The sequence below is a fragment of the Plectropomus leopardus genome, chromosome 4 (genome assembly GCF_026936395.1).
Source record: "Plectropomus leopardus strain MGB_pleo_1.0 chromosome 4, ASM2693639v1, whole genome shotgun sequence".
NCBI lineage: Eukaryota > Metazoa > Chordata > Actinopteri > Perciformes > Serranidae > Plectropomus > Plectropomus leopardus.
The window spans coordinates 29081218-29108336 of record NC_142179.1 but is presented as its reverse complement, the minus strand read 5'-3'; the positions used below and the strand labels follow the sequence as shown (position 1 = coordinate 29108336).

At 39.9% G+C, this 27119-nt stretch overlaps 1 protein-coding gene across 19 annotated transcripts in view; it reads left to right on the top strand.

Moving 5' to 3' along the window:
* rimbp2b (RIMS binding protein 2b) overlaps positions 1–27119 on the top strand; it is a 110417-nt gene that overhangs the window by 42677 nt on the left and 40621 nt on the right. For 16 of the 19 annotated variants that reach the window (XR_015776485.1, XM_088077041.1, XM_088077030.1 and 13 more), the window contains exons 5-7: positions 12225–12308; positions 19694–19783; positions 25870–25992. Coding sequence is in view for 16 of the 19 variants with exons in the window: in XM_088077041.1 (XP_087933167.1) it covers positions 12225–12308; positions 19694–19783; positions 25870–25992 (297 nt within the window). In the remaining 3 variants the exon portion in view is untranslated. Of the gene's footprint in view, positions 1–12224; positions 12309–19693; positions 19784–25869; positions 25993–26273; positions 26998–27119 lie in introns of those variants that run through there. The other 3 variants (XM_088077032.1, XM_088077035.1, XM_088077036.1) reach the window with 3 other exon arrangements.

The window sequence follows — 27119 nt, the reverse complement described above, 5'->3', positions numbered from 1 at the left end:
AGGTGTTATTGCTGTCTGATACAGTCGAGCACAGGCGTTAATCCGGTAGGTGGAGGAAGGAGTCACTGTGTTCGTGTGACTCCTCATGTGTTCTATAAATTACAGGTGTAGATGAAATTATTGGATATAATTGTCACAGCTGAAACCGGCCTATTTTTGCCAGAGGCTGCACCAGTTTGGATCTGAAGGATCACTTCATATACCTCATAATTATCCATCTTAGGCTACCTTGGCATTTCATAGGTCAGTGATTTTGCATTACCAGAGACATCGGGATAACACTGGATCAGAACAAATAGGACAGCATGTAATATTTTGTGTTATAATCAGCTTATCTGGTCAGGGCCCAAGTGTGCAGACAAACAGGCAGCCTGGTTCGATGTGAATTAATTTGATCATGGCAGGTTTGCGAGATTCTCTTTCTCCGTTGGCTTCTGACTGAGAGGGGCGCAGATGTGAGAGCACAGCTCCCCGTAGACAGGGGGTGAGTGATTTTGGCAAAGTAGACAGCACGAAGGGAAAGATGGCTGCTCCTTTACTCCTTTCCTTTACTTATTTTTTTAGTACAGAGAATTTATTTTTTACCAAGACATTGCAGTGTCTGATATGTCTGGTTGAGCTTGTAATCTGTTTGTTAGTATCACGACTGTCAAGTAATTTATATCAAATGCTGTGTATTTTTCAAAGTGAAATAATTCATACCATACAGCTAGTTACACAGCAGGAAATTTGATTTTAAATTTCTGAAGGGCAACATTACAAAATCACTACAGTCCACACATATGGCCAGATCAACTCTGTAGCTATTTAGTTTGACCTAATGTAATATCTTAAAGCGCATTGTTTATGTTTTATTTTTGTGTGCCACTTTCCATTAACATTTTGTATAATAACTGCAAAATATAGCCCAAACATATAACAGAGCAATGGGCTGATATGGATCAAATGATAAAGGGCTTCCAACATTCGATCCTCATTTATTCACATATATGAAATTTAAGTATAATATATAGTGACAGCAAAAGTGTGCAACAAACAAAAAAGAGTTGGTGTGTCTGCAATTTTTTTCTGTGTTTTTTTTTTTACATGGGAACTCCAGCTGTTGTCAAAACCTGCTTGTATTCTGTGAAGTGAAATGAGTTTCTGTCAAAGGAGTCTGGTGGCTTTGGACTGGAGCAGCAGCAAAACATATTCTAGCCTCCTAAAAAAGGAGCACTTAAAAAATTAGAATCAGTTCAAGTGTATGCTGTATTAACATTATTTTCCCACTTTATCTTGCCATCAGACAGCCGTTTCTGATAGGGAACTGAAGCAGTTATCTATGCTCCCTTCAAAGACGCCATAGACAGGAACATTGATTTTACTGCAAACCACAGAATTGTTGGTCTACCACTGCCTCAATGGTTTAATTTGTTTATTATTGTGTGACTTTCAGAACCAAACTAATGTGGTGTCCACAGCAGTAAGTGGATTTGTATAACAATGACATCGTGCAGAAAACCATGCTAAATCACATGGTACAAAAGTTTTTGGAAGCGCTTGGGGAAAAAAAGCATTTTTTGACTAAAACATACTTAGGCCAAAATTTAAATTTGGGGATTTAAATACACCAGGAACACTACTGGAAACCTTTAGAATGATACAAAAATATAAAAACCTCAAAAATAAAAACATAAAAAAGAATAATGGAGCCGACCTTTAAGCATACTTGCGTAAATCCTAATAGCTTTCAGTAATTATTTTATAGACATTTTAACTGACAGCAGATCAAATCATCAGTATGACAGGAATCAACTTATAATATTGTGGTAATGACAAGGCTTTCTCTCTGTGACAGACAGACTGCTAAAGAGAAGAAACAGAGGCCTCACCTGTAGCTAATGTGTTAACTGCACCCCACAAGTACGTGTGTTCTTTCCTGTGTGTACAGCTGCATGGTATTAGTAGGTCTCGATTCATGGTTCATTTGTTCTTCTGTGTTTGCTCCCTTGCTCAGTTTCCAGTGTTGACACTGCCGCCTGCGGGTTTAACTCTCTGTCTTGACCGCTCAGAGAACGGTCTGTCATCTTAGTGGCTCATCTACCTGCACGGCTACTGGCCAGTCTAATGAGACTGAGCCAGCCGTAAAACTCTGGTCTCAGTGTTGTGAGTTTACACACAGGCCCTCTGAGTGCCTCAGCTCCTCATGATGCTATGTGTCTTGTAAGAGTTTTGGCATTTTTTTTCAGTTATTTATTCAAGTCATCCTGTTATCTTTTGATATTGAAATATTACAGTAAATATTTTGATTTCAGTTGATGTTGATGTGACAGTCTGTTCCAACACTGGAAGCCTAATCTGAATGCAAGCTGTGTCTAGTTCGCTAGTTATTCATGGAAACCATCGTTTTGTGAAAATGTGGCTTGGATATTATTTTGGCTACCACAACATTTATTTCTGTGAAATTCTTGCAGAGTTGTTTATATTTAAAAAAGAAATATTCCCAACAGGGACTCACAGCGCCTTTTTGTGTATCTGGCCAAAATGATTGATTTTGCAGCGACTGTTCAGAAAAAAATTGGGATGTAATTTTCAGCTTTTTTTGTTGTCAGAGAGAAATTGCAAGGGGAAATAAGATGGTATGTTTTTAGTAGCACTTGTTTGGGAGTGATGCCCAGCCTTGGAGTGAGCTCTGTCTGAGAAAGCACTTTGGGTTGAGCATTGGTTTTATGTATTTGTTTTTTTAGAAATGGATTGTAGTGTAATAGTTGTAATGCAGACATTCTCTTTTATATGACTTTTCATTTTTCAGTATGAAAAAAAACAATCCGTGTACACCAATCCAGTGTAGATATACAGCTTAAATCTTGGCTCATCCTCCCTCCCCACCCTGAGGGATGAACAGCAATTCAATATGTCAAAAATGTTACCTTATAAAAAGAAAATGTAAAACAATATAAGAAATACATTAATCACCAGTGGGCTGTTTCATTTGATACCCAAAATGTGAATGGTTTGGTGAGTAGTAAAGCCATCCTTTAAACGTTTTTGGTAGCGTCTCAGCATGCCTCAGACTGTAGCTGCTGCTGTAGGAGTGTGAGCTCTACACTGTGGACAGTTGTGAGAGTCGACCCAGCTGTAAACACTCAGTGACAGGGCTAACTGTTAGCATCACACAGCTAATGTAACCTAACGGTTATTACTAACGGGTTTAACAGTAGATTCGTGCTGTTTCAGTGTCTCAGTTCAAATTTTCAGTATAGGTGTGAGTTTGCTGTGGCTGTTTAACAGCTTGGTGTTGGATGTTAGCTGCTGCTGCTGCTGTGTTAGCTCGGGCTAACACTGAGCAGACATTGAACTGAGTGTTTACAGAAGACAAAGAGAGAGGCCCAGAAGACGCTAGCGAGGAAATGTTTGCTAAATTGGTGGGGAGGCGGGACCGTCTGCAGTCAGCCCCCTGCTCAAAAATGATTAAATGCAAGTGTCATTTGACTGGAGACATTTCATTCAATACTCCTTGGTACTGGCTTTTTTCAGTCTGCTCTTTAAAGGTATTGAGTACCAATACTCAGCCTCAATCCTCAGTACAAATGAGGACTATAAAGAACATAAAAACATACAATCCACCTGACAGTACTTGTAATTCAAATACGTCCACATTATCCCCACTCTTGTGGACTTATAAAGTTAATTTTAATCCAGTCATTCTTCTAGTTTAAGCAATTTTTGCAGGAATGTTTAAGGGTTATAAAAACCTGCAAGCTCTCGGTTGAATTTGCAATAATTCCTCCTTTGATCAAATATTTCTGAGAGACTGAAATATAGATGCTTAGATACCCTCCCAGCATTTTTTCTCTCTGGTTTTAGAGTATTCAGCTTGTGTGTGTATCTATGCGATTGAGATGTGAACCTCTGAAGCTCTATTACACTATTATCAAATACTGTGTAGCACAATCTCTATAATGAAAATGAATAACACAGGATTAACAGCCCTCCAACAACCCTTATGTTGCACAGAGTCAATCCCCAAAGTTTACAGTTTATGTAGATAAAATAACTTCCTTCCCACACACATATCTCTCACACATCATCTAAAACTGTGCACTGTGTGGTTGATGTTTCGGTGAGATGAGTTTTCTCTAGACAACAGTCACAATAAAAGCTCGCAGGGGTGATCCGTGTTTACGAGAACTGTCTTTTGTTACAAGGCGTTTACTGTGCCGCCATGAGAGATGAAGGTTACCATGTGAACCGAATGACAGTCTGCAAAAGCTCGGCCAGCAAATCCAGCTGGGGATGAGTAAGCCTCCGTGTCTGAGTGGGCAAGAGCAGTGGGCTTCCAGCATTTGCTCGGTTGCAGCAGTAATCATCAGATGTTCTCTGTGGACCTTTAGTCAGCGAAATGGTTTCAGCTGCCAAAAATACAAAAATAAAACCTGTTTATTCTCTTATCATACGGTAGTTTCTCTATATAGCAGTGCATTATTTAAACCGGCATTGTCATAGGGAAATGAGTAGATATCACAGCACTGCACAGCACACTCCTTTATCTCTGTTGGAGTCTGTTGTGGCGGCATGACTCATTGTTTAGTTTCCATTAAGGTAAAAGTCTCATCTGACATCTTTTGTATTCATGCAGTGGGATTATCAGATTTACAGTCCTCTCTCTGGAGCCTCGCTCACACACACTGAGCCTGCTCTTTCAAATTAGCCCTGTATTCCAACAACCATAGATTTTCTTATAGATCCCAGTTTATCCTTTTTGTTCTGCTCCTGTCACTCTCCTTTCATCACTCCCTTTTTTAAGAGAGGCCTGTGATCTTAGCAGAGTTGAACCTCTTTCTTTTTTTCTGTCTTGTTTTTTTTCTGTTTTCATTCAATAGTATTCCCCCTTCTTCTCTCCTCATCCGCCCTTCCTGTTCCTCGGTAGTAGTGTGTTACACTCAAAAGACATCAGCAGGCAGGTAGTGTAGCGTTCGTTGGCTCAGAGAGGTCAGACCCCGGTGATAGTGGCACCTTCATTTCTGATTCTGCAGCACACCAATGCTTGTGGTGGGGTGATAGAGTGTGAAAGAGAAAAAAAGAGAGAGAGATTGAGAAAGACAGAGGGGAAGTGGAATCCAGACTAGGCTACTACTCCTCCTACTCCTCCTTTGCCACTGCTGCATGATGTTTAATATGCCTTATAGAGGACGCCTCGCTGAGGTCTTATACCCGGGACAAAATGCTGCAGAGCTGAGGAGCTTAGACGGTAAATCCTGCCTCCATCCCATTTTTCATTTTGCCCATTCTCCGTTCTTTTTCATTTGCATTCACATCTAGGCCTTGCTGCTTTTCTGCATCTCTCTCATGATCATTTGTTCATTCACTATCACTCTTTTTCCTCTCACCTTACTCTTTACCCTTTCCTCTCTGCGCCCCATTTCTTTTGGTCTGCGTGTGTGTGCGTGTGTGTGGTGGAATATACTGGTTGACCTCTGGGAGTCACACTTGTTTGTCCTGTAAATTTGTGATTCAGCAGTCTGCATGCTGCTGTGTATACGCATGTATGCAAACATACACATGGATACATACTTGCAGGCGGCAGGCGAGTACAGTATTAGTGGAGTGCAAGCATCTGTGCCTGCGCACACAGACTTAAGCTGTAGGGGTTATGTAACTTACTCTGCCATTTCAAATGATTTGAAATCACAAGTGCTTGCTGTGCTGCACTAGATTACTGTGTCTGGGCCAGCAGTATGTGCAGTATAGTCATATACTACATGATGCTAAGTGGAACTGGTGCTTGGGTGTTAAGTAATAGAGGGGAATCCTCTCTTAAAGACCCTGACAAGACCCAGCAATGGTAGTCTTTCCTCCAGCCTGCTTAATGGCCTTTCCTCTGGCTGCAGCTCAGCTGGAGCAAAGAAACAAACACATAATAACAAGAAAAAAGCGTCTCAGGACAATATATTTATCTCGGGAAGCATAGCTGACATTTCGAGAGGCAACAAATTAGCTGTAAAGGTACAGTCTGTGCCACAGTTAGAGATGATGTACTGTTTGTTTCTGAGCGTAACTACTCCCACTGAAAAGTCAAGTAGTTTTTCTTTAGGGAGGCCGTCAGTTTTATTATAATGTAGTTCAGTCGAGTTGTAGCACACTGCGTGCCTGCTCATTTCCTAAAGGATTAGCATTCAGTGGCATAATTAGATGTGAAGTTAACCTAAAAGATTTTGCAAGAAGAACAAAGGTGGCTTTAAAACTCATCCTGGTGGAATCCTTACTCCTGTGGATGTCTGTCTATATTTGATATCTTCATCAGATATCTGCTGTTGGGATAGAATCGACCCCTGGTAGAAAACGTTAGCAGTTTTTTTTTTTGCTCAGCCATAGGCAGGATTATTACCCATCATTACGCATCATGCATATTCAACACAACAAGGGATGAAAGAGAGAGAGATGGAGAGAGAGAGAGTAATGAGGTTACCCCTGTTCGCCAGAGATTATACACAGAGCTTTCCCAACTACAAAAGATCAGAAGACCAAACGCTGAGAATAGGATGGGGAAAGCCTTTTCGTGTTAATTAGTCAATGCAGAGATGTTACTGTAGTATGTGCACCCCATTTCATCACAATGTTGCTGTGCATTGAACTCACAGTGGAGAGCAGCAGCAACAAAAATAGTTGAGGTAAACTGTACACGCCACATGCTGCTGCCGCTGTCTCAGGGGAGCTCTCCATGGTGCTGAACACCGAGACAGCCATTTTCAGGGCTCACATCTGAGGCTCTGCTGCTTTTAGTTTTTCCCCTTTTTTTGCAAAACATTAACTACCCTCTATAGCTTAATTTAATGCAAGTATGATAAATGATAATTAGTAGTCAAGCTAGATACTGAGGTGGGTTTTGTGAGTTTATTTGTAAAAGGGTTGCTGTCGTACTCACAATGACAATACAAATGTTGACGTGGCATCGTCCATCTGCACTATCTTAGTTTAGGTTGTTAGCGCACTTACATTTACTAATTAGCATGCAACACAAAGTGTGTTATGTTATTCATTTGGCAGGTATTTGATCATAAAACAAAGTACTAGATAGATAAAAAAAATTAGTTATTTTATGGGCTTTTAAATGCCTTTATTCGATAGGACAGTGTAAGCATTAAAGGGGGAGAGAGAGGGGGTGACATGCAGCAAAGGGCCAAGGCCAGAATCGAACCCGCAGCTGTACATGGGGTGCCTGCTCTATCCACTGATCCACCAGGCACCCCATAGATAGATTAAAATTTTGACCAGATGATGATGCCAGATGGAAAAGTTCAGGAGGTCGCCAAATTTATTTCAACTCAACAATCCATCCAATAGTTGAGATATTGCACTTGATTGGTTTAAGTTTGGCCTACCACTAGCTCTAAATGAAAAATCAGAAGATCTCCAAAGTCACCATAAAAGAGACCATAAATGCCTGAAAAAAATTTAATTGCAATCTGTCAATTTTTCTCTTAGATATTTTTGTCCCGGCCAACATAGTAGATCAACCAACTGACCAACAGACCGACATAGCCACCCCTAGAGCTGTGCAGCTATCCATGCTAAAAAAAACACACACACAAAAAACCCCATCACCAATTATGAAATAAAGTAGAAAAAGTAAATTGAAGAATATACTAATGAAAGTCAGACAAGTGAGATGTAAAAGACTGCAAGAAGTGATTACTTTTAGTATAGATTAATGATTGTCAGTGATTTCTTCCCAAAAATGTGAATTGCACGTTCCCAGAGCCTAAAGTCACATCTTCATTTTGTCCAACTAAATGTAGAAGGTAGATTTAATTGCCATTTTTCCTCAAACGTAGCATAAGTAAAAAAAAAAAAAAAAAAAAAATCCTTAAATCCTTCTAAGTCAATTGGCATTGAAGGAGGAGTTGAGGAGTCTCACAGCCTGGGGAAAGAAGCTGCCCCGTAGTCTGGTGGTTCGGCAGCGTCTCATTTCCTCAAATTTTTCTCATTAGAATTTTCACCTCATAATGATATAAAATCGAAAAAGCAGCAAATCTTCATTTAAACAGCTGGAAACCGAGAGCAGCTGGAAATTTTGCTTGATAACTGTAAAAGAAGAAAAAGAAAAAAAGATGTATATATTAATACACATATAAGAATATATTTATTTCCCATTATCTAGTACTTTTGTCCTTGATCTTTCTTAATCTTATATGAGTGAAAACGGAAACCCTAACCTGCTTTGGGGATCTTGTACACTGTGTACTAACCTGACACAAAGTTGTCAAGATATTGATTTTAAAAGATGTTTGCTGTGAAACAGAATGTGAAATTCCTGCTGCTTATACTGTAGTATGTAGGAGACATAGAGGTGGTATAGATCGCTGTGGAGGCACCTCTCTTCTGCATGCATTTGCATTAGTGCCACCGAGGCACGAATGTTAGATCCAGCCTAAGGGGATGGTCTTTCTCATCTGTCTTCATCTGCTGTGCAGTAAACGCCTCTTCACTTATACAGGAGCTCATTACTCACAATGGCAGCCATTTGAATCTTTTATCAGAGGGATTTTTAATTGAACATTGGCAAATGTGCTCCAAACAAATGGGCCTCAGCAAGCCTGAGAGCTGTGTGTGTGTGTGTGTGTGTGTGTGTGTGAGAGCGAAGTATTCATTGTGTGTGTTCAGCGTCTGGTTCTGAAAACTGTACACGTTAGAAACCAGCCCACATGGGAGATGGCAAGCTGTCTGCGGAGGCTCTGTGTGATTCACTCAAAGGAAATCATTTAGAGTCAACGTGGTTGTGTATATTGTGCATATAAACACGTCCAAGCTTTTTTAATCTTTTCATAGTTTTCTAACATTTCATTCATCTTTGCCAGGGCTTTTGTTGAATAGTAAGCAAGAAGTGTGGAGTTTTAGGTGTAAGGAATCTCATAGAAACTAGAGCTACAAACACAGCAGTGGCTAATACCAATCCCAGCTGAATGAGTAAATGAATCATCTCTCAAGCATGAAAATGTATCTGAAACAGGCTTTTGGTTGAGAGGTTTTGTAAAACTTTAGCCTAAGAAGTTGACTCCACCACATTCTTGCAAAGTAACCTTAAAGTTGTTGTTGGTAACTTTTATTTAGAAAAAATTAAAAAATGAAACAAAATCACTTGTCATATTTGCTGACACTATCGGCCTGGATAATAGGAGGTTTGTCCAGCTGATGGGCAGTGCTTTGTACTTTGTTCAACAATTTCCAACATGGTGGCTATATTGAAAATGTTCTTACAGCTGAACAGTACACTAAATCCATTTTCTTAAAACATTTGAGGAGACAGATAGGCCATGCAGCAACAGATTCTGGAGTTATATTTGATCAGCGCTGCCTAGTTTGAAGTTTGACCGCACACGATCAGTGATTGACATGATTAACAGCTGCAGTAGAGACTCCTGGGCTCTGATTGTTTTTGGTGTGCAACAGTCTGATTCTAGCGAATGCCATTAGAAGCAGTAGGAAGAGGAGGGATGCGATTTTCTTATCAGATTATCTGTCTCATGTCAGGGCATAGTGACAGTTTCAGCAACTATAACATGATGTTATTTTCATAAAATGTAAAATGTACCTAACTCTAAATCCCCCAAAACTTAAAAAATCATCCTAATTGAATACTTAATCATGAAATTCTCACTTCAGGGGTGATTATTTTTCCACATCTTTCTGTCCAAGTGAAGCTTTTAGGCCTCGAAAGAATAGAAATCCTAGAGTAAATACTAACACTCACATACAGTTGAGCAGGATCACCGATGGACCAGCTAGACAGATATGGGGTCAAAGATGTAATCATACCAACTGTCACTTGCCTTGGGTGAAACACTAAAATGTTATCGATCTCAAAAGAGCCAAAGATGGTTTCTGTTGCTTCTGTTCGTCCTGCTCTCTGACCTTATTGCTCACTGTCTTATTGAATATTTTCAGCACTCGTGGGTCAAAAGAGGAACCAGCTACTGTCTTCTATTTATATGGATTTCAATATACATATTCTTAGTGAAACTGTGAGCTTTTCTGTGATGAAGTGTACATTCATGCTTTCTCACATACGGCATGCATTGTGTGCTGTGGGGCTTCTGGTGGCTCCACTGGTGCTTATTTTAGTCTTGCTCAGGGACACGTGGTGCCATGCAACTAGAGTGTGTGTGTATGTGTGTGTGTTTGTGCGCTTGTAGCACACACTGACACAGATAAAATCCTGTTTAATTCTATACGCTAATCTTGGAACATCCAGCTGCACTTTCACTCCCATCCATAGCAAGGCTATTTCTCATACACTGATGGAGAGCTCAGTCTGCTGATAAACAGGATCTGGTTGGTGATGTAACACTATGGCGTATTTGTACTGTAAGAGCAGTGCAATAGTTGGCTGTGCATTAAACAAATGCCCATAAAAAAGGTGTGTAAGTGTTCCCTTCACTACTGAATGCATCCCAGCTTGCCAGAACGTATTAACCTCCTGATTAGAGTGGAGTGACATAGAGATGTGGCATCTCCCGAGCAGGGTAGAACACACACACACACACACACACACACACACACACACACACACACACACACACACACACACACACACACACGCACACACACAGCTTTGATGAGGATATCCCATTTCTAGCTGTCTCCCGTGTGCTCCTACTGAGAAGCCAGTGGTGATGAATTCACTGAAGAATGCTGATAGACGAAACAAGTCACCCTTTGTGGAAATAGTGGCAGACTTTAGTCTTGTTTTGGCTCTAATCGCACATTGTGAAGAAAGCTCAACTTCTTTTCATTGTAATTCCTGCTAACACAGCATTCAGCTGTCAGCTGAGTCAAACGGCTGCTTGATGGAAAAATAACAGGCGCTCCAAAACCTTGGGAAGGAATATTAGGTGTCAGCTAGGCACTGGTTGAACCTTATATTATTACAAACTGACAGAATGCAATCTGCAGTACACGTGCAAAAATATTCCAGCTTCAGTCTCTATTTGCATGTTCATTTACATGGGAGACAAAATATGCCTAGCACCTGTGCAGAAATAGCGCAGGTGTTATTAATTAAGGATGCATTACATTTAGAAGTGTCAGTGCCGGGGCTCTGCGACTGTGCATACTGGCTTACAGGGACCCTGAAATGGAACAGAGCCATTGTTAAGATTATTTGTTACACCCGTCCCTTACTACTATGACAAATAAGTGACCTTAGTACACTCAACAACTAACAGTATGTGAAAAATAAGGGAACATGGAACAGAGCTGTTGTAAATATCATAAGTAACACCTGTGCTTTTGCTGCTATTTCAGGTAGACATGTTGGCTGTGAACAATATCTTTAGACTGATGAACAATATGTGATTTGTTAAAGTTATTAGCCCTGCTAGCAGTGTCAACATTTTGATTTGTGCAGTACTTTGATTTATAAATAAATACCTGAAAAACGAGTGATCTTCCCATCACCTTAATCTGTACTTTGTGTTTAGAGATAATTGGCAAATTTTAGCATGCTATCATGCTTAGCTAAGATGTCAAATGCTCTGGCTGCTCAAATTGGATTATAAACTGTCTTTACATCACAACATTTGCAATGTGACACAAATCCAGAGTGACAGAAATGCAGTGTGGAACCCATGCTGCTGCTAGCAGAGCGCTGTCTGTAGAAATATGTGGAATTAAGTAGTCTGCTGGCACTTTGGGAGGAGGCGTCTGTACAGGCAAAACTTGAGGTGTCAAAGACTTCCGTTTATGCGTCTGCGTTGAAAAGTTGTATCACCAGTGTAGTTACATAGTTACTGATCCCTACGTTATTACCACAGCAATCCATACAAATAGTGTGGATAGACTGTATTAAAGATTTGATATTAGGAACAAATCTGATTTGTCTGCACCCTGAATGTAGCGTTAGTCTTATTAATTTACAGCTACTGCATGACTGACCAAAATAAATTAAGGCTCTTTGACAGATTTTTTTGTTTGATCCTTCTCATCACATGATTCCTGGAGGAGCACACCCAACATCCCCCAACATTTGAACCATAGAATCACACCGACCGACATTTTGCAATATCTATTAGATAATCTCTGGAAATCTCTCTGTTGCACACACACATAAACTCACACACCTAAATACTGCTGAATAATGAAATGCTCCTGCTCCCTCTTTCCCCGCCCAGTCTCACTGAGTTCTCTCAGGAAGCTTCTGTTCCTGACAAACCATAGCAGCTGTCCTCTGCTTTTTTCCTCCCCAGGAGACTGAGATCAGCACCAGAAGGAAGGAGTGTGAAGCACTTGAGGCGGAGGTGAAGAAAAAGAATCAAACATGTCAGACTTTGGTAAGTGCTCCAAAAATATACCCTGGCCTCTGAGCGATAGGACGGAGGCTAAAATTGATTTGTACCTAAGAGCCTCGCCTGCTATCATCACACACAAACGTCCCCTGAGAAAATGAGTGGCGGGTCTGCTGTAATGATAGCTTGGCTCTCAGGCGGTTATGACTAAAATTGAAAAATAGGAGCAGTTAACTGCAAGTTGCAGTATCTGTGGGTTGGGTTGTGTTAGCTTGGGAAATACATTTGATAATGAGCGATACACTTTGAAGCAGTAAGTGTTTGCAGTGTGTGATCATGCACAAACACAGAGGAAGTACAGTGTATAGTACTCTGATCTATATGAGAATACCGTTGTGTACATCAGTGCTATCCTCAGGCTGTGGCTTTATTTGTTTCTTTCTTCAATATACACATTAGTTCATGGAGCTCTATACATCCCTGCTGTCACTTAAGTTTACAGCAGCACACAGCACCATGTGGGTTTTCAGGTACTGGTCACCACAGTTAAAGGTCAGAAACATGTTACACAATTCTTGTATTTTCATGTGATATTTGGTGCCTTTTTGAAGGACATTTTTTCACAGTGCCCCAGAAATGTCATTCTGCTGGAGTGGCTTTTACTCAGAACAAAAACCAAAGAAAGGGATATGAAAGGTGAGGTGGAGAGATCTTGCTGTGAAGAAAAGAAAACTTTGTTCTTTTAGGGATTGACCTATCCTTTTTTTTTCTTTCACGATTATCAATTACCAAAGCGACTGAAAACAGATATATGGAACTGATGTACATTAGCAGTAAAAATGTCAGAATTTACAGTGACAAACACCACGTCTTCAGCACAAAACATTGTCAAAACGCCCTCAAGCATCCTCTGTTTTGTTAAATCATGCAAAAGAAAACCTTTCAATATTATGTAAAAAAAAAAAAAAAAAAAAGTCATTGTTATCATTCAGGATCCACAATATTGGATTATTTGCCGATATCCGATACACTGATATACAACAATTTCGATTTTTGAATTTCTGATTCCAATTTTTTATTTTAAGGCCAATATCTGCCAACACCATTGACAAGCCAATATTCTAATAGCCCTAATAATCATAAGTATTTGATATTTTACATAGCATAAATTAGCCTAGCAGCTAGTGGTGCAGTAGAATGTTTTGGTGAGTGGGTTCCCTGTATTGTTTGTATCGTTTGTATGTTTGTCGTGCATGTGACGAGAATGTGAGGATGCAGATGACTGCAATCGTGGCAGAGGTATCCCATAAAAGATAATACACCATTAAAGAAAAGAAGCCGATGTTAACATCTCGTGGCTACATGAATAGCTGCAACAAGTTGAATCTTATGTCATGATTTGTAGAGTTCATGATATACTGAAGTGAAATGCTGTAGCTGTGTTGATCTTTGTGTTTGCCTGAAATGATGAAGTGGAGGCAGGCCACATACAAGTGTGTGTGTGTGTGTATTCAACTTTTATTGTTATGTGAAGCAGGGGAGTGGAGGATTTGCAGTTGGAGCCAGGCTAAAGTACACTGAAGCAACAATTGACCAGCAGTGGCGAGTATAACCTTGTTATGTTGTATTTATTTCGTAGAAAAACACGTTGTAAATTAAATAGGAGGAATCATCAGGCTCCATCAGTGCCTCACAGCAGGAGGACATCCCAAGTTGCAAATCACAGCACAAATAAACCTTAAGTGGATGGTTCTGGTCTGAGGGGTTTTAGCATTTTAGTTACAGCAGCACCACTAAGCAGAATAACTTATCATTTGTATTATGTTATACTGAGATGGAGCACTCTGCTCAACTTCTGTTAAAGTTTATTCTGAGGAAGAATGACATCTTACTGCTATGATGCTGTCGTGCTTAAAGTGGGATCCCATGGGTTCTGCAGCAAAATGTTGAGTTTAATTTCAGTTGAATTCACTAGAATTTTAAAGGATGTGTAAGTGTAGACATTTGTTGGCCTATGTTTTGGGAGCTGGAAGAAGTAATACAGGAAGCTGTATGAGTGACATAAAAGCTGATTTGTGCGTGGTGAAGTTTAGCACCACATAAAAATGATCCGTGTTTGTAACCTGTAGAAGCAGAAGTAGGCACAGAGTAGTGCAGATGGCCTGCAGTGAGATTTTTCCTATGAAAGGCAGGAGCTGGAGAGATTCAGCAGTAATTTAAATGGCACTGTTTGGTCCTAGACTATTTGAATTCATCCCCGATGCCCCCAAGCCCTCTTCTTTAGATGAGCTGTCTTTGTGTGTGGCTCTCTGCCCCAAATAAACACTCCATTAGGACTGTTTTCTTTGCTGCCCTCCTCTCACGTTCCCTGCCCACAGCAGCACTTCCCTCCTCGCCCATTGTCAGCCTGCTGAGTCCGGGGTAAGCTACCCAAAGGACAAACTGTCCCCAAATGGCGTGCAGAAATGGCAGGCTGGTCTCCACAGACTGCAGCACAGCTCTTATCTCCCCCCGCACTGAGCTCCGAGAACAGAGACACAAACACAGACAAGACCAATGAACACTGCTGTGAGGGGATGGCGAGTTGACAGTAGTGTCAGTCCCTGTTTGGTCTTAACTGGCTTACCTCTCTGTCTCTCTGCTGTTTTTCCTCCTTCTCAGGTTAAAGTAAAGACTGCACATACAGAAGTAGGTGCAGCTGTTAGCATCTCAGCTCTGCTGGTGGATTTTCAACATTTTTTAACGAATACTGACAACATATACAGGAATTTACGTTCATCTTTCTTACTAATTCTTTGAATTTCCAGCTGGTATTAACGCCACGTCTCCTGACAGTGAGTTCAGCTGTCGTGTATATAAATACTGTGAGTGACAGTAAACACTGACATCGCCGTCTGGCATCTCCACCCTCCTGAATATCAGGTATATAACTACAGACCATCAGGAGAGTATGCCTCCAGTAGCATTTAAGGTCTGTTACCATGGCGACAAGCATCTGCTGTGCCAAATAGCTCGAAAATGTATCGGTGCTAATCGAAGATTAACACTGAGGCAGAGTGCAGAGTGCAGGCACACTCAACAAGTCCAAGGACTAAACTGCGGAGCTGTGCTCTCAAATTTAGCTCAATAACCGGTGTGAAGTGCCTGCCTCTGTGGTCAGCTTAGCTTTCATTATGAGCTGTTTGTAAACAAAAACACCTTCTGTTCAAGGCAGGATTGGCAGCTCGTGTTGCTTGGACACATGGCATGTATTGTATGTGCAAAAGCAAAAATGTAAGAAATCAGTTTCAGGATTTTTCTTTTCTCTCCATTTTTATTTAGTTTTTACACAGTACAGTAAATTCAGATGTATATCCTGAAAATGTGTTGCACCCCTTTCAGATGGCCTTGTTCTTTGTGTTTGTGGTTTGTTTGTTTATTTACACCATGGTGTTCAATTGTATGCAGAGGTCCACATGCCCTGTGTAAGGGAAATACAGTATATACTTTCACACGACACAGTGCAGCTGAAGTCGATACATTTTAACTGTACACTTAAAACCCTAAAATGACATTTTTGGCATTTTGCCCGCCCCATTTTACTTTTAAAGGGTTTATAGTAAGGCTTTTAAATTACAAATTCCATTGGGCTGGATTTTAAAACCAGGAAATGTTGATGGCTTCAGATGTTGATTTAGCTTTTTGTAATATTAAAAAAAATATATATATATATATTGTGTTTTAATTGTTAAAAATATATTTTGGTCACACATCTGACCCAGGCATATGTGAAGAAGAGCTATCTATGCACACAACCATAACAAGTGCCAATAATAGTAGCCCATAACACACTATCTATCTCTGCCAGTTTCTCTCTCTACCACACACACACACGCACTTCACCTCGTAATGTTTTTCATCTGGTCAAGAAAAAGTCTTAGGAAAAGATATAGGATGTATTTTTTTTAACTGTTTAACTGTGTGTAACTCAACAGAGATAAAAAAAGAAGCAAGATGGCTTGCTCGTTATATGTAGTTTACATATCTCGTCATACGGGCATATCAGATTTGTACATGGTGATCAAGTCGGAGGTTGCTTGCACCAGTTTAATAGGCCTGGTTTATACCTTATAATATCATCAGTATTAGAAGCAGCCAGTCATCTGGAGAGCAAGATTCAGACTGAGCCCCATGATACCTGTAATATGTGTACAATCAGTCATCAGTGCAGATCATCTGGATAAACACAGAGTGAGTCAGGTTAGAAATGTTCAGCTGATCTTTAGCACAATAAAAAAAGTTGTCTTCTACACTGAACAAGAGTGAATGATGCTGCTTACACTGAGTCCACAGAGCAGAGGGTAAGTGAAATGTTTGCTTTGCTTGTGTGTTAAATGGCAGAGTTGATTCATCTGTCAGGCTTGTCGAAATTAAACACACTGCTCTGGCACACCAGGCTGAGTCAGATCATGTCTGGATAAAACACACAACTGCCTCTGCACTGCTTTCAAACACAGGAGTGACCCAGGTACTCAGCCCCGGGCCTAATGTTGTTCCAGTGTATTAATAGTGTCTTTCACTTAGTCAATAACGTTTTGTTTAACAGAACTTATGCTTACTGTTTATGCCACGGAGGTTTTAATTGTTTCCTTATTTTTTTAACTATAATCCAGTCTCTAAAGAAATACTAATCATTGTTGAAGCAGGATTCATGCTGCATACATTTTATGTGTACACTGACATTAGTATTCAAAGCAGATCTTAAATGGCAAATCACACCTCAGCAGAAAAACCTCAGCTGAATAATGTTGGAGGCAGCTCAATATAGGCCACAATGTATTCTGCATGGGATTCTCTCCATCATTGGGCTCACAGGCTCTCCATAAAAATGTGTCTTGCCAAAGGATTATGACGTATACTGATCTCTTTAAAGCGTTAACACGTCGACAATACAGGACAAAGAAACAGCTGATTCTCTGTGTTCAAGACAATTTGGTTTGCATCACTACGTGTGCTCTGCCGCACCCGAATTCCAAAAAGGATTTTAAATGAGGATGGCAGTCATGTTGAAATGCTTAAATCAACAACAAGCTTTAATTTCTAAAGCATTTCTGTCCACTGTTCTCGTCAGTGTGCATACAGTAAAATGTGAGCTCTCTTTTTTTCAGTAGTTGTTTGTCCTTCAGAATGAACACCTGGAGGCTTAGCCAGCCCACATTAGCTCTGAATTGAAGGATCAATGGATATGAATAGGAATGCCAATGCAATCTAGTGCTTGTACGGGAAGCATTAAAATTGACTGGACACAATTGATGCAAGTGGAAATGCCAATATTTTTTGGGGGGGACGTGACAGGAATGAAATTAATGGAAAAGCAGCAGATCTCTGATGTGACTTTGGTATTGTCTTCAGGCTGTTGTTTACTTATCACTGCTCGTCCTTGACAGTATTTCTCATCTGTGATGTGCACATGTATTTATTGTACTGCATATATGCAGTTGTGTTCATACAGTGTATGTCATTGTCAATCCAAGAATTAACCTTTTTTTTTCCTTCAGTACAGACAAGTAAAACTAACAAAACTAAACTAAACAAATCAAATAATACCAGCAATGGCAGTAATCTCTGCCATTGAAATTTACAAATTATGTTCTTTAATGTACTTATTCAGTTATATATGATTTAACCATTATTATTATTATTATTATTATTATTATTATTATTATCATTATCATTATTATTATCATTATTATTATTATTATTATTATTATTATTATTATTATCAGGAGTATAATTTGTATTATTAGTATAATTGATTGTAATTGTTAGTATAATAATAATGATGATAATAATAATGCTCATTTTGGTTTAATAGTGATACATTTTTAACATGTTTTTTGTGGATTTTTCACAGTCTCCTAAATAATACATTTCCTTTATTTTTTTGTAAATTGTGAATTTGTAATTTAAACATAGACCAGTATAATATATAACATATAGTACTGATAACTGCCCCCACAGTATTAGTGAATGATACAGTTCTAATAAATTTTGAATCTACAATGCTATTCATAGTCTTATATTCTGATGATGAACTAATAGAAATGTTAGAACATATGAATACCATTTTAATGATGCATGAGCTAGTTACCATGCTCTCATTGCAGGGCTCTTGGCTAACTTTTCCTTTGGTAACATTGGTGCTACATACTCTCTCAGTCACACCAGCACATGATTTGGTTGCACCCTTTTTTGGCTTATTTTTGACATTTAAATTACTGTTGTTTTTTTATAATATGTCCAGTTGTATATCCAAATGTGCTACTTTGACTCTGGTGCAGCTGCTTCTCTCTGTCTGCAGTCATCATTCTGTAGCAATCATCATTCAATCTGCAATCAGTTTGTGACATAGCAAGTCTAAGTGTACACCAGAGTTCACCAAAAAAAGGCTTTTTTTCATAGCAGACATTTTGACTTCTGGGCCAGCATGTGCAGTACTCGGACCCTGAAATTGAAGCAGATAAACGTAACTCAGCCATTGTTCATGTGATTATTTACGCCTGTGATTCTCCGACTGTTAAAATGAGGTCTGTGGAAAAAGGCTTATTGCCATGACCACCACCAATTTTTCTAAGTGCATTTACCAAATAACTGATTTAACAATGCTTTACAATCATCACTGCAACTAATTAAATTGCTAAACATTTTCTAGTCTGTTAACATGTTCATTCTTGCATATATCATTTAAAAAAAATTTTCTCCTGTCTCTATTTGTCCTCTGAAACGTCCTTCATAAGTAAAACATAAGGGGGAAGGAGCAGGCGCACCATCACTAGCCATTAAGAGGCACAGTATTTACAGTATATTTATCATGCATGAGCCAGTGGGATTTTTAGCTGCTGACAAGAACGCCACTTGGCCTACATGCTGCTGTAGCTGCAGTGAATTGCACATCTCAGAGAACTCTCCAGTTGACACTGCAAATTGCATCCATGGCACGCCTCACGACTGTTGATTGAATGTAATTAAGTTTTCCTCCTCTGCAATGAGGGCATTTTTTTCACCCTCAGCTCAACACAGTTGGAAAGAGAGTGGAAAAAAAAAGAGAGCGAGAGAGAGACAGAGAGAGTGTGTGTGTGTGTGTGTGTGTGTGTGTGTGTGTGTGTCTGCGTGTTTGATTTAATCACAGTGAGCGGTGAAGAACATTTTTAAGGTTTCTTATTATATCTTTTCCAGTATCTTTAAAAGCTAGTATTATCACATTATTGTTGTTACACTGTGGTGGCTGAAATGGTAGCTTCGAGAACGTAGAGAACGTCAAGCAGTTGCCTCATATGAATAATGCATGGGCTATCGTTAACAACATGTTGGGTTTGAGTGCTGTGCTCTCATCTAATCGTAGCAACTTCTTGGCTTTTAAACACTGTTTTCTTTCTGCCTCTTTTGTCTAGGAGAATGAGCTTCAAGATTTCCTCCAGGAGAACAAACACTTGAACCTCCAGCTGTTCAACAATAGCCACAAGACATCTGAGTATGAGAAGGTAAGAGCTAAAAAGGTCTCCGTTTTGAGTGTGTATTGTATATATTTCAATGTAGCTCCATTCTAGGATTGGTTGGTATCACAGTATTACGGTATACCAGGGTATCTCAAAATCCTGAAGGTATGTTTTTCAATACTGTTATTAATACAGATACTCCTCTTGCTTTTAAACTTCTTGTATGTAGTGCACAGCACACACCACCAGAGCTTAGTCTCTGGTCTTTACAGTCCTGTAATTGTTGCTGTATCTTTCAGCTCAGCTGCCTGTTCCACCAGTAAACAGCCGGCAGCCAGCAATGTGAGACCATTGCGAATAACCTCATGTTTTTTCATTTAACTCTGTGACTTAAGGATTTATTTCAGCCAACTAGAGCTGGTATTGTTGGAACAGTGGACTTACTAACTAGATTACTAGCAAGAGTAACCAAGTTATTTTGTTTCTGGAGAGTTTGAAGTGACGTATGAAGTGTGTTTTATGATGAGTTAATGAGACAATTAAGTCTCGTCAGTCCTCCCCGACCGAGGAAGTTAAGTTCAAAAGGTGTACAGTTTAATTTCTCTGTTTGATAAGAACAGTAGGCTTGAGAATATACTTTTTCACATTTGTGGGTTCCATTTGTGTATTTATCAGTCCTAAAATCTGACAGTAAGTAGTACACCCACTAAAGTGTTAGCACCACACACTTTTACCATCACATACCATATACCCCAGTAAAATTTCAGGAAGGTACGGAGCTTTGAAATATTGTATACTTTTCACTTGTAATGATTCTAAGCTCATATCTGTCACAAGAGCACACTTAAAATCTGTCTGTAGCCATGCTGGCAGTGTGACTCTATGGATGACTCTGTTGGCCAGTCAACCATTTTGGTCGAGACAATATACTGAAACAGCTATTGGTGTTCATTGATGGTATTGACTTTTTCTGTAGCTCCACTATAAGGATGACATTTTGTTCTTTATTGAACTATCTTGACAACTATTGGAAGAGCTCTCGAGAATTTTGGTACAGATATTCATAATTCCCAGAGGCTGAATCCTAATGACATTAGGATTGTGATTGACATGTGTCACCAACGGTTTGATGGATTGCCATGAAATGTGGTATAGACATTCATATTACCCTCAGGTGCTGATCCCTTAAAGTCCCTCTCTACTCAAATATGTCCCCTAAAATGTCTGACCTTGACTATACTGGCTTGTATCTGTGCAAAGGTTGTCATGAGAGAGATGTTTTCACAAAGCTCTACTGTAGGGGGTGGTGTCTGTGTATTTCCCTAAACTCCGAGTTTCAAGTGGGCCGTGGGCAAAATAGATTAGGTGCATCCCTAATACAAAAGCCAGTCTCTGTATTAGACAGGAAATGTGTCTCAATGGGGGAACAGATTTCAACACAGCACCAGCAAAAAAAATTGAAACCTCCAGCTAAGAGGAGATTTGTCAATACGGAGGGCAGAGTTAGCATTAGCACAGAAAAAGTTTCAACAGCAAACATGGTAGAGTGTGCAGTTTTTTTATGTAAACCAGACCATGGAGTTTCCTTCCGCTATCTACCAAAAACCTATTAGAAACAGATATTATTGGTTGTTTCACAAACACTAATGCAGTTTCAGCCACTGCCAATTCCATTAATAAAGATGCTAACCACTTATTCAGATACATTTGCTTGTCGACAATTGTTGCTCACAACAGACTCCTCCCCTGAGTCTGGGTCTGACTGAGACCAAAACATGTATGGCTGATGTTTCCTCTAATGCTAATGTTAGCTGTCTTTATGTGCACTGCTATTTCACTGGTCAAGCAAGCATGAGCAGTGCTGGAAAGAGTGGAAGGTGAAAGCGAAGTACACAAGCACATTTATCAATGAGAGCGAAAGAGTAGATTTTCTTCAAGCCCATTTTCAGAGTTTTTAAACAATTATATGGAAAATCATTTAAACAAAATATAAAATATAACTTTTTATTTGTCTTAAAAATGGAGGTTGCAAACCAGTGGCTAAATGACTACAGAGCATCATCACACCAAGCCACACTGGACATGGCTTTACAGCCTCGTAGAGGTGGCGATGCCACTATAGTATAGTTGATTTTAGCCTATCAATAGCTTTTTACTTCTGGTGATTAAAATTTAGGCTTCAAAAATCCTGAAAATGGTGTTCATTTGTGGAGTGATCCAAAATCCAATGGAAAAATCCCATAGGCTTTTTGACGAGGGAACCAGGGCAACATTAGCCTTTGGGTTGGCCTAGAGAAAAAACGTCAACCCTGGGGCACTCCATATACAGTGTAGGGTTATGACCAAATACTTGAAAAACTAATGACACTCAGCTTTAATTTGTGTTCGGTACTAATTGCCAAATGTTAGCATGCTAACATGTTAAAGATGGTGAAGATTACACCTGAAAAACATGAGCATGTTAGTATTGTCATGTTAAGCATTAGAATTTTGCACAAAGCACCGCAAAGCCTAAGGACAACCTCATAGAGCCGATGTGGCCTATATGTTTGTAGATTCTCAGTGTTGTGTTTCTAAGGGCCATAGCCTTTACATTAACACTCAATGATCAGATGACTTTCTGGGTCACACTAACTTATTGAAAACTGGAGGATGCCGGATAGATGGAGCGGCTTTTCCAGCTCTCTGTGTATAAATCTAAGCAACGAGCGTCCAACTCCATTAAAACACCCTTACCTCTCTTTAGCCCCAAGACCTGAAAGGCCTTCAGAGCCGATAACACAAAGGTAAAGTAGATCAACAAACAAAGATCACCAGGCCTCTCTCTATGGACAGGAGGGCAATTTCCTGAAGGAGCTGATTGGCAGGTAGTTGCTGTCGGGGTGAAAAAGGGTGGGATGCTGGTTATTGATGTCTTATCAGGACTTGTATGGCTCCTGGAGCAGCTACACTGAACTGTTATCACACCGACGGATATGAGAGCAGCACTCTGCAGGGCAGTACGGATATTACCCCTCGCTCCCACCCCCGTGTTCTGATCCCTATCATCTCAGAATGAACTAGGAGGGGCTACAAACAGCACCTCCCTCTGCCCATAATAGACTATTGACCTGCTTCTGCTGGATCCAATATAGTTTAGTTCGATCTGTCTACATTAGGTCTGACAGTCGCTCCCATCCATGTGGACAGCTTTTGCAGTGTAGAGGCGGGCGGCTCAGAGGCAGACTCACTGGTTTCTGTTTGTGTTTTGCTTTGCTGGTGTTTGTTGAAACGCCCTCCTCAAGGAATCATTAGTCATTCATGGCTGCTCTGAGGAAGGGGCTTTGCCACATTTACTGCTGCAGGAGGCCGGCATCTCCCTGCCGATGGGGGGCCTTTAAAAAGATGATTGAAAAATACTACCTCTTAAGTAACAATACAACTGGTCTGTGGGCAGCAGATTATAAAGAAATAAAAATAGTCACATTTTTCATACATTGTTCATAATGACCTCATTGGTGTACAGTGTTAATATAATGTGTGATTGCTTCAGTCAGTTGAATGCTCAGTGCTTGGTTAACAGTGAAGCATGAATAATTTATTAACGTTTCGGTGTACAGCCATGGGAGTCAGTAAATTATGTTACTCTTGCATTATTATAATATTTAAAGGCTTTTATCACTGAAACCAGCAATGCTCCCACGCCTGGCCTGTAACAGTTTCTGCCTGTTTTAAATGCTCGAATGCTTTAGGTGGCATTAAAGCAAATCGTTTTTAACAGCATGGTGCTTAAAATCAACAGTGACTACCAGAAAAATGGAAACGGCTGTACAATTGAATTCAATCCAAAGCAACAGCTCTACCTTTATGTAGTGTATTATGTTCATTCATTCAGTTTTTGTTGATATTGTATGGAAAAAGGCCCTGGTTTAACTCAGTTGGGAGGCTTTGCGGTGTTATTGAATTGGATTTTACTGAATGGTGTTGCTGTCATTTTGTCCACCTTAGAGAAAAAGGAACAAGTGACAAACCATTCATTGAGCCACTGCTGCAAGTGCCTTGATACTATTGTCACATATTAATCTATCTGTATTATTCAATTTAAAAATATACAGCTATTTAAAGATATAAGACAGCTGGTATTTGACTTGTAAAATCAAGCGGTTAAGTTTATTTGTGTGAATGATGGAATTTGATAATTAGCAAATGTATGTCATGCCTACTTACCAACCCATGGTGATTATTATTATTATAGTCTGCAATGATGGATTTAATGCAAATCTCTTGAATGAAGTTCAAACATTGCCATCATAGAATGGTATTTTTGGTCACTGATTACAATGTTTTGATGAGAGGACCCCCAATGTGTTTGAATCTCCAGCATGCACACAGGCACATGGTTGAGGTGATACACGTGCCTGCTCATGATTTCACACTATTAAGCTGTCATTCAGGTGGCAGCAATGTGACAAATAAAGTAGTAATGCACCAGTGAAATGCAGGCGAGAAGCAGACTACAAGTTAGCACAGTGGGTAGGCGGACATGCACACTATGTTTCACTATAATTTATAATGTGATATTATTCTGAATCCGCTACGGGCCATTAAATCTAAAACGGGTCATGCCTCAGTTAGGGGTTTTACAGCAGTTTGCGACACTGCCTTTTTTTAACAGTTGGCAAGGCTGGGGTAGAGATGCATTTCCAAAAAAACCTCACATTTCTGAAACACACCTACTTTTCGTTATTATGAGAGAGTTTGATATCAACAGGTTTTTGGTAGTGCACTTATTTCATAATGCGGACCTTTTAAAGAAGATGGCTGAGGGGATGAAAGAGGGAGGCTGTTGAACAAGTCTGCCATCAATAGGAAAGTATTCTGTATTTGACATGATAAATGTAATGTTAGGACACGTTAATTAGTGTATGCATGGCTGCATGTGAACGGGAGTATTAGTGTAATATTGATTGTAATTAGCAATGTAAATAGCTTAGTAATATTGTCTTTTTCAGAATAAGGGCAAAAAGTGTAATATTCTATGCGTGTAAACATAGTCATTGATATATTGTGAACGATGCAGATTTCAAATGAATATATAACAACTGATTGCAAAGGTTTTATGAGAAAAGAAAGGCACTGGGCCTTAAGGATAAAAGCAGTGCATAATGATGAGACTGACTGTAAACAAACCTTTGTTTATTTAAAAGAAGCTCCACAGGGTACCTTTAATTTTACCGGCAGCAAAAACACAGGTAGGACACTTGCACTAAGGTGGTCCAAAAACAAAAACTGCAGCTTGTTATAAATAAATTGAGAGGTGTAAATGTACACAATATCCATCCATTTTCAATGCCTGTATTCTTATCAGTGTCATTGAGTGAGCACTTTATCTGACCATTTTTTAACACTGAACAGAGAGGGTGGAGACTTGGGAGAATTTTGGCTCATTAAACTTAAGGGTGTCAGTAGGAAAAAGACAGGTCAGGAAACCTTAAAAGGAACCTCTGTCATAGTGGAACAAGAGAGTGACCATTCTCCTATTTGCAAAGAAACACTTGAACTTGCCAGTATTCCTAAATGGACAAAAATTTAGTTAGGGTAGTGTAAAAAAAACAAATCTAAAATGCAACTGAGAGTCCCAGAATTTCACTATCACATTTTCCAGGCCTGGAAAAGTCATGGAGATAGACAAAATCCTTTTAAGTTTTGGAAAAGTCATGGAATTGTTTTGTGTATTATGAAATTCAGTCGCAGTAATCTTCAGTGGGTAACCTTCCATATAATGTAACATAGTAGCAAATTAATTTTCTGCAGCTAGTGTAGATGTAATATAGATCAAATAGCATCAATGTGGGATGTTTTGTTGACCGTCTCCTATGTTTTGTCATTTTTGCCCTGAGTTTGTCTCTCCCTCTCTGTATGCCTGCTAGCGAAAATTATATATGAAAATCAGTTTGAATTTCAGTTTTAAAAACACAGGGCTAGTTGTGCCAGAAAAATAATTTTTTTATTATGGGTCCTTGAAAAGTCAAGGACTATGTCTATGAAAATGTGACCCTGACTTTACCAGCATGGCTTTACACAAAGAAAATAAAGTGTATTGCAGCTGCATTGTCAAACTCATTTGCTCCTTGCTTGTTCTGTGTGCACAGGTGAAGTCTGAGTATGCCCAGCTCAAAGAGACCCTTGGTGCTGTGACGCAGGAGAGAGATTTAGCCCTGTGGGAGAGGAACCAGCTCCAAGGCAAACTGGAGAACCTAGAGCAGGTGCTCAAGGTGAGGAAGCCAGCTCTAAGGGCAGACCTGACTGTGCAATCTCTCAGTACTGTGTGCATTTCTGGTCCTAGTAGTTCGTCTACCCTGGGACCCTAATTCAGGTGTTTTTATGGAGCCTAACCCTTTTTGCCAGTTCCCCCTCTCCTACCTGTGCTACACTGCCTCCATCTGGTTATCTTCCGCTATACTGTCTAATGTCCCTGACATGTCTGTTGCCTTCCAGTGTCGTGTTGGGAGGTCTGACCAGGAGCTGTGAAAGAGTAGAAGCTTGGAGCAGTCTGCCCCCCCCCCTTTCCTTTCCTACGACACCCTTTCATGTTGTCCTACCCTCCCTGACCTGCCCCTCCCCACCTTCCCCATCCCTTCTCCCCCTGCTAGATTTTTAAGGTATCACTGCTATGTCCATCTGATAGGGAGCAGTCCTATTCAATCCCATTCTGAATGCTTTCTGTCCACCTCAGTGGCTGTGCTTATCTCTCCCTTTATCCGTGGGCTGCTTACCAGACATACGAATGGTCACTTGGCTATACGACCACAGCACTGTGGAATGTGATTTTTTTGCATGAGGCAGGACAAAGAGTTTGGCTTTATGATGACGGGAGGGGGAGGAAGAGGAGTCACACAGACTGGGTCACCCTTCATGATGATAATGTCACCTACAAGTGTGATGACATTACCTATCGTAGACCTTAATTTTTACTGGCATGAAAATGTCATTTGCTTCTCTCACCTGACAATGTCGCAAGTATTCACATACAGTGGGAGCAGTGGTGTGACTGGATGACACAGGCATATTGTGCTATGAAGAGCCTAGCATTCAGTCCCTTGTATTGTATGGCTTCTTTTGTTGTTATGGATGACCACAGACAAGTGAGCACGCTACGGAGTTTGCTCACCCTTTTCATGTAACGTAAAACCCTGTATTGATCACGCAAAGACAACATCGCTGAGGACAGCTTTTCGAACAGTCCACCCGACTTCTAACAGTAACCAGACTTCTAACAGGTATTGTGTTACCTAAAGGGGGCAGCAAACCTGACTGTGGATTGATGTTAGTTTTTTTTTTTTTTTGTTCACACAGCAAAGCATCTCTAGTCCTCATCCATAAGCACCTTTTGTGCAAAAAA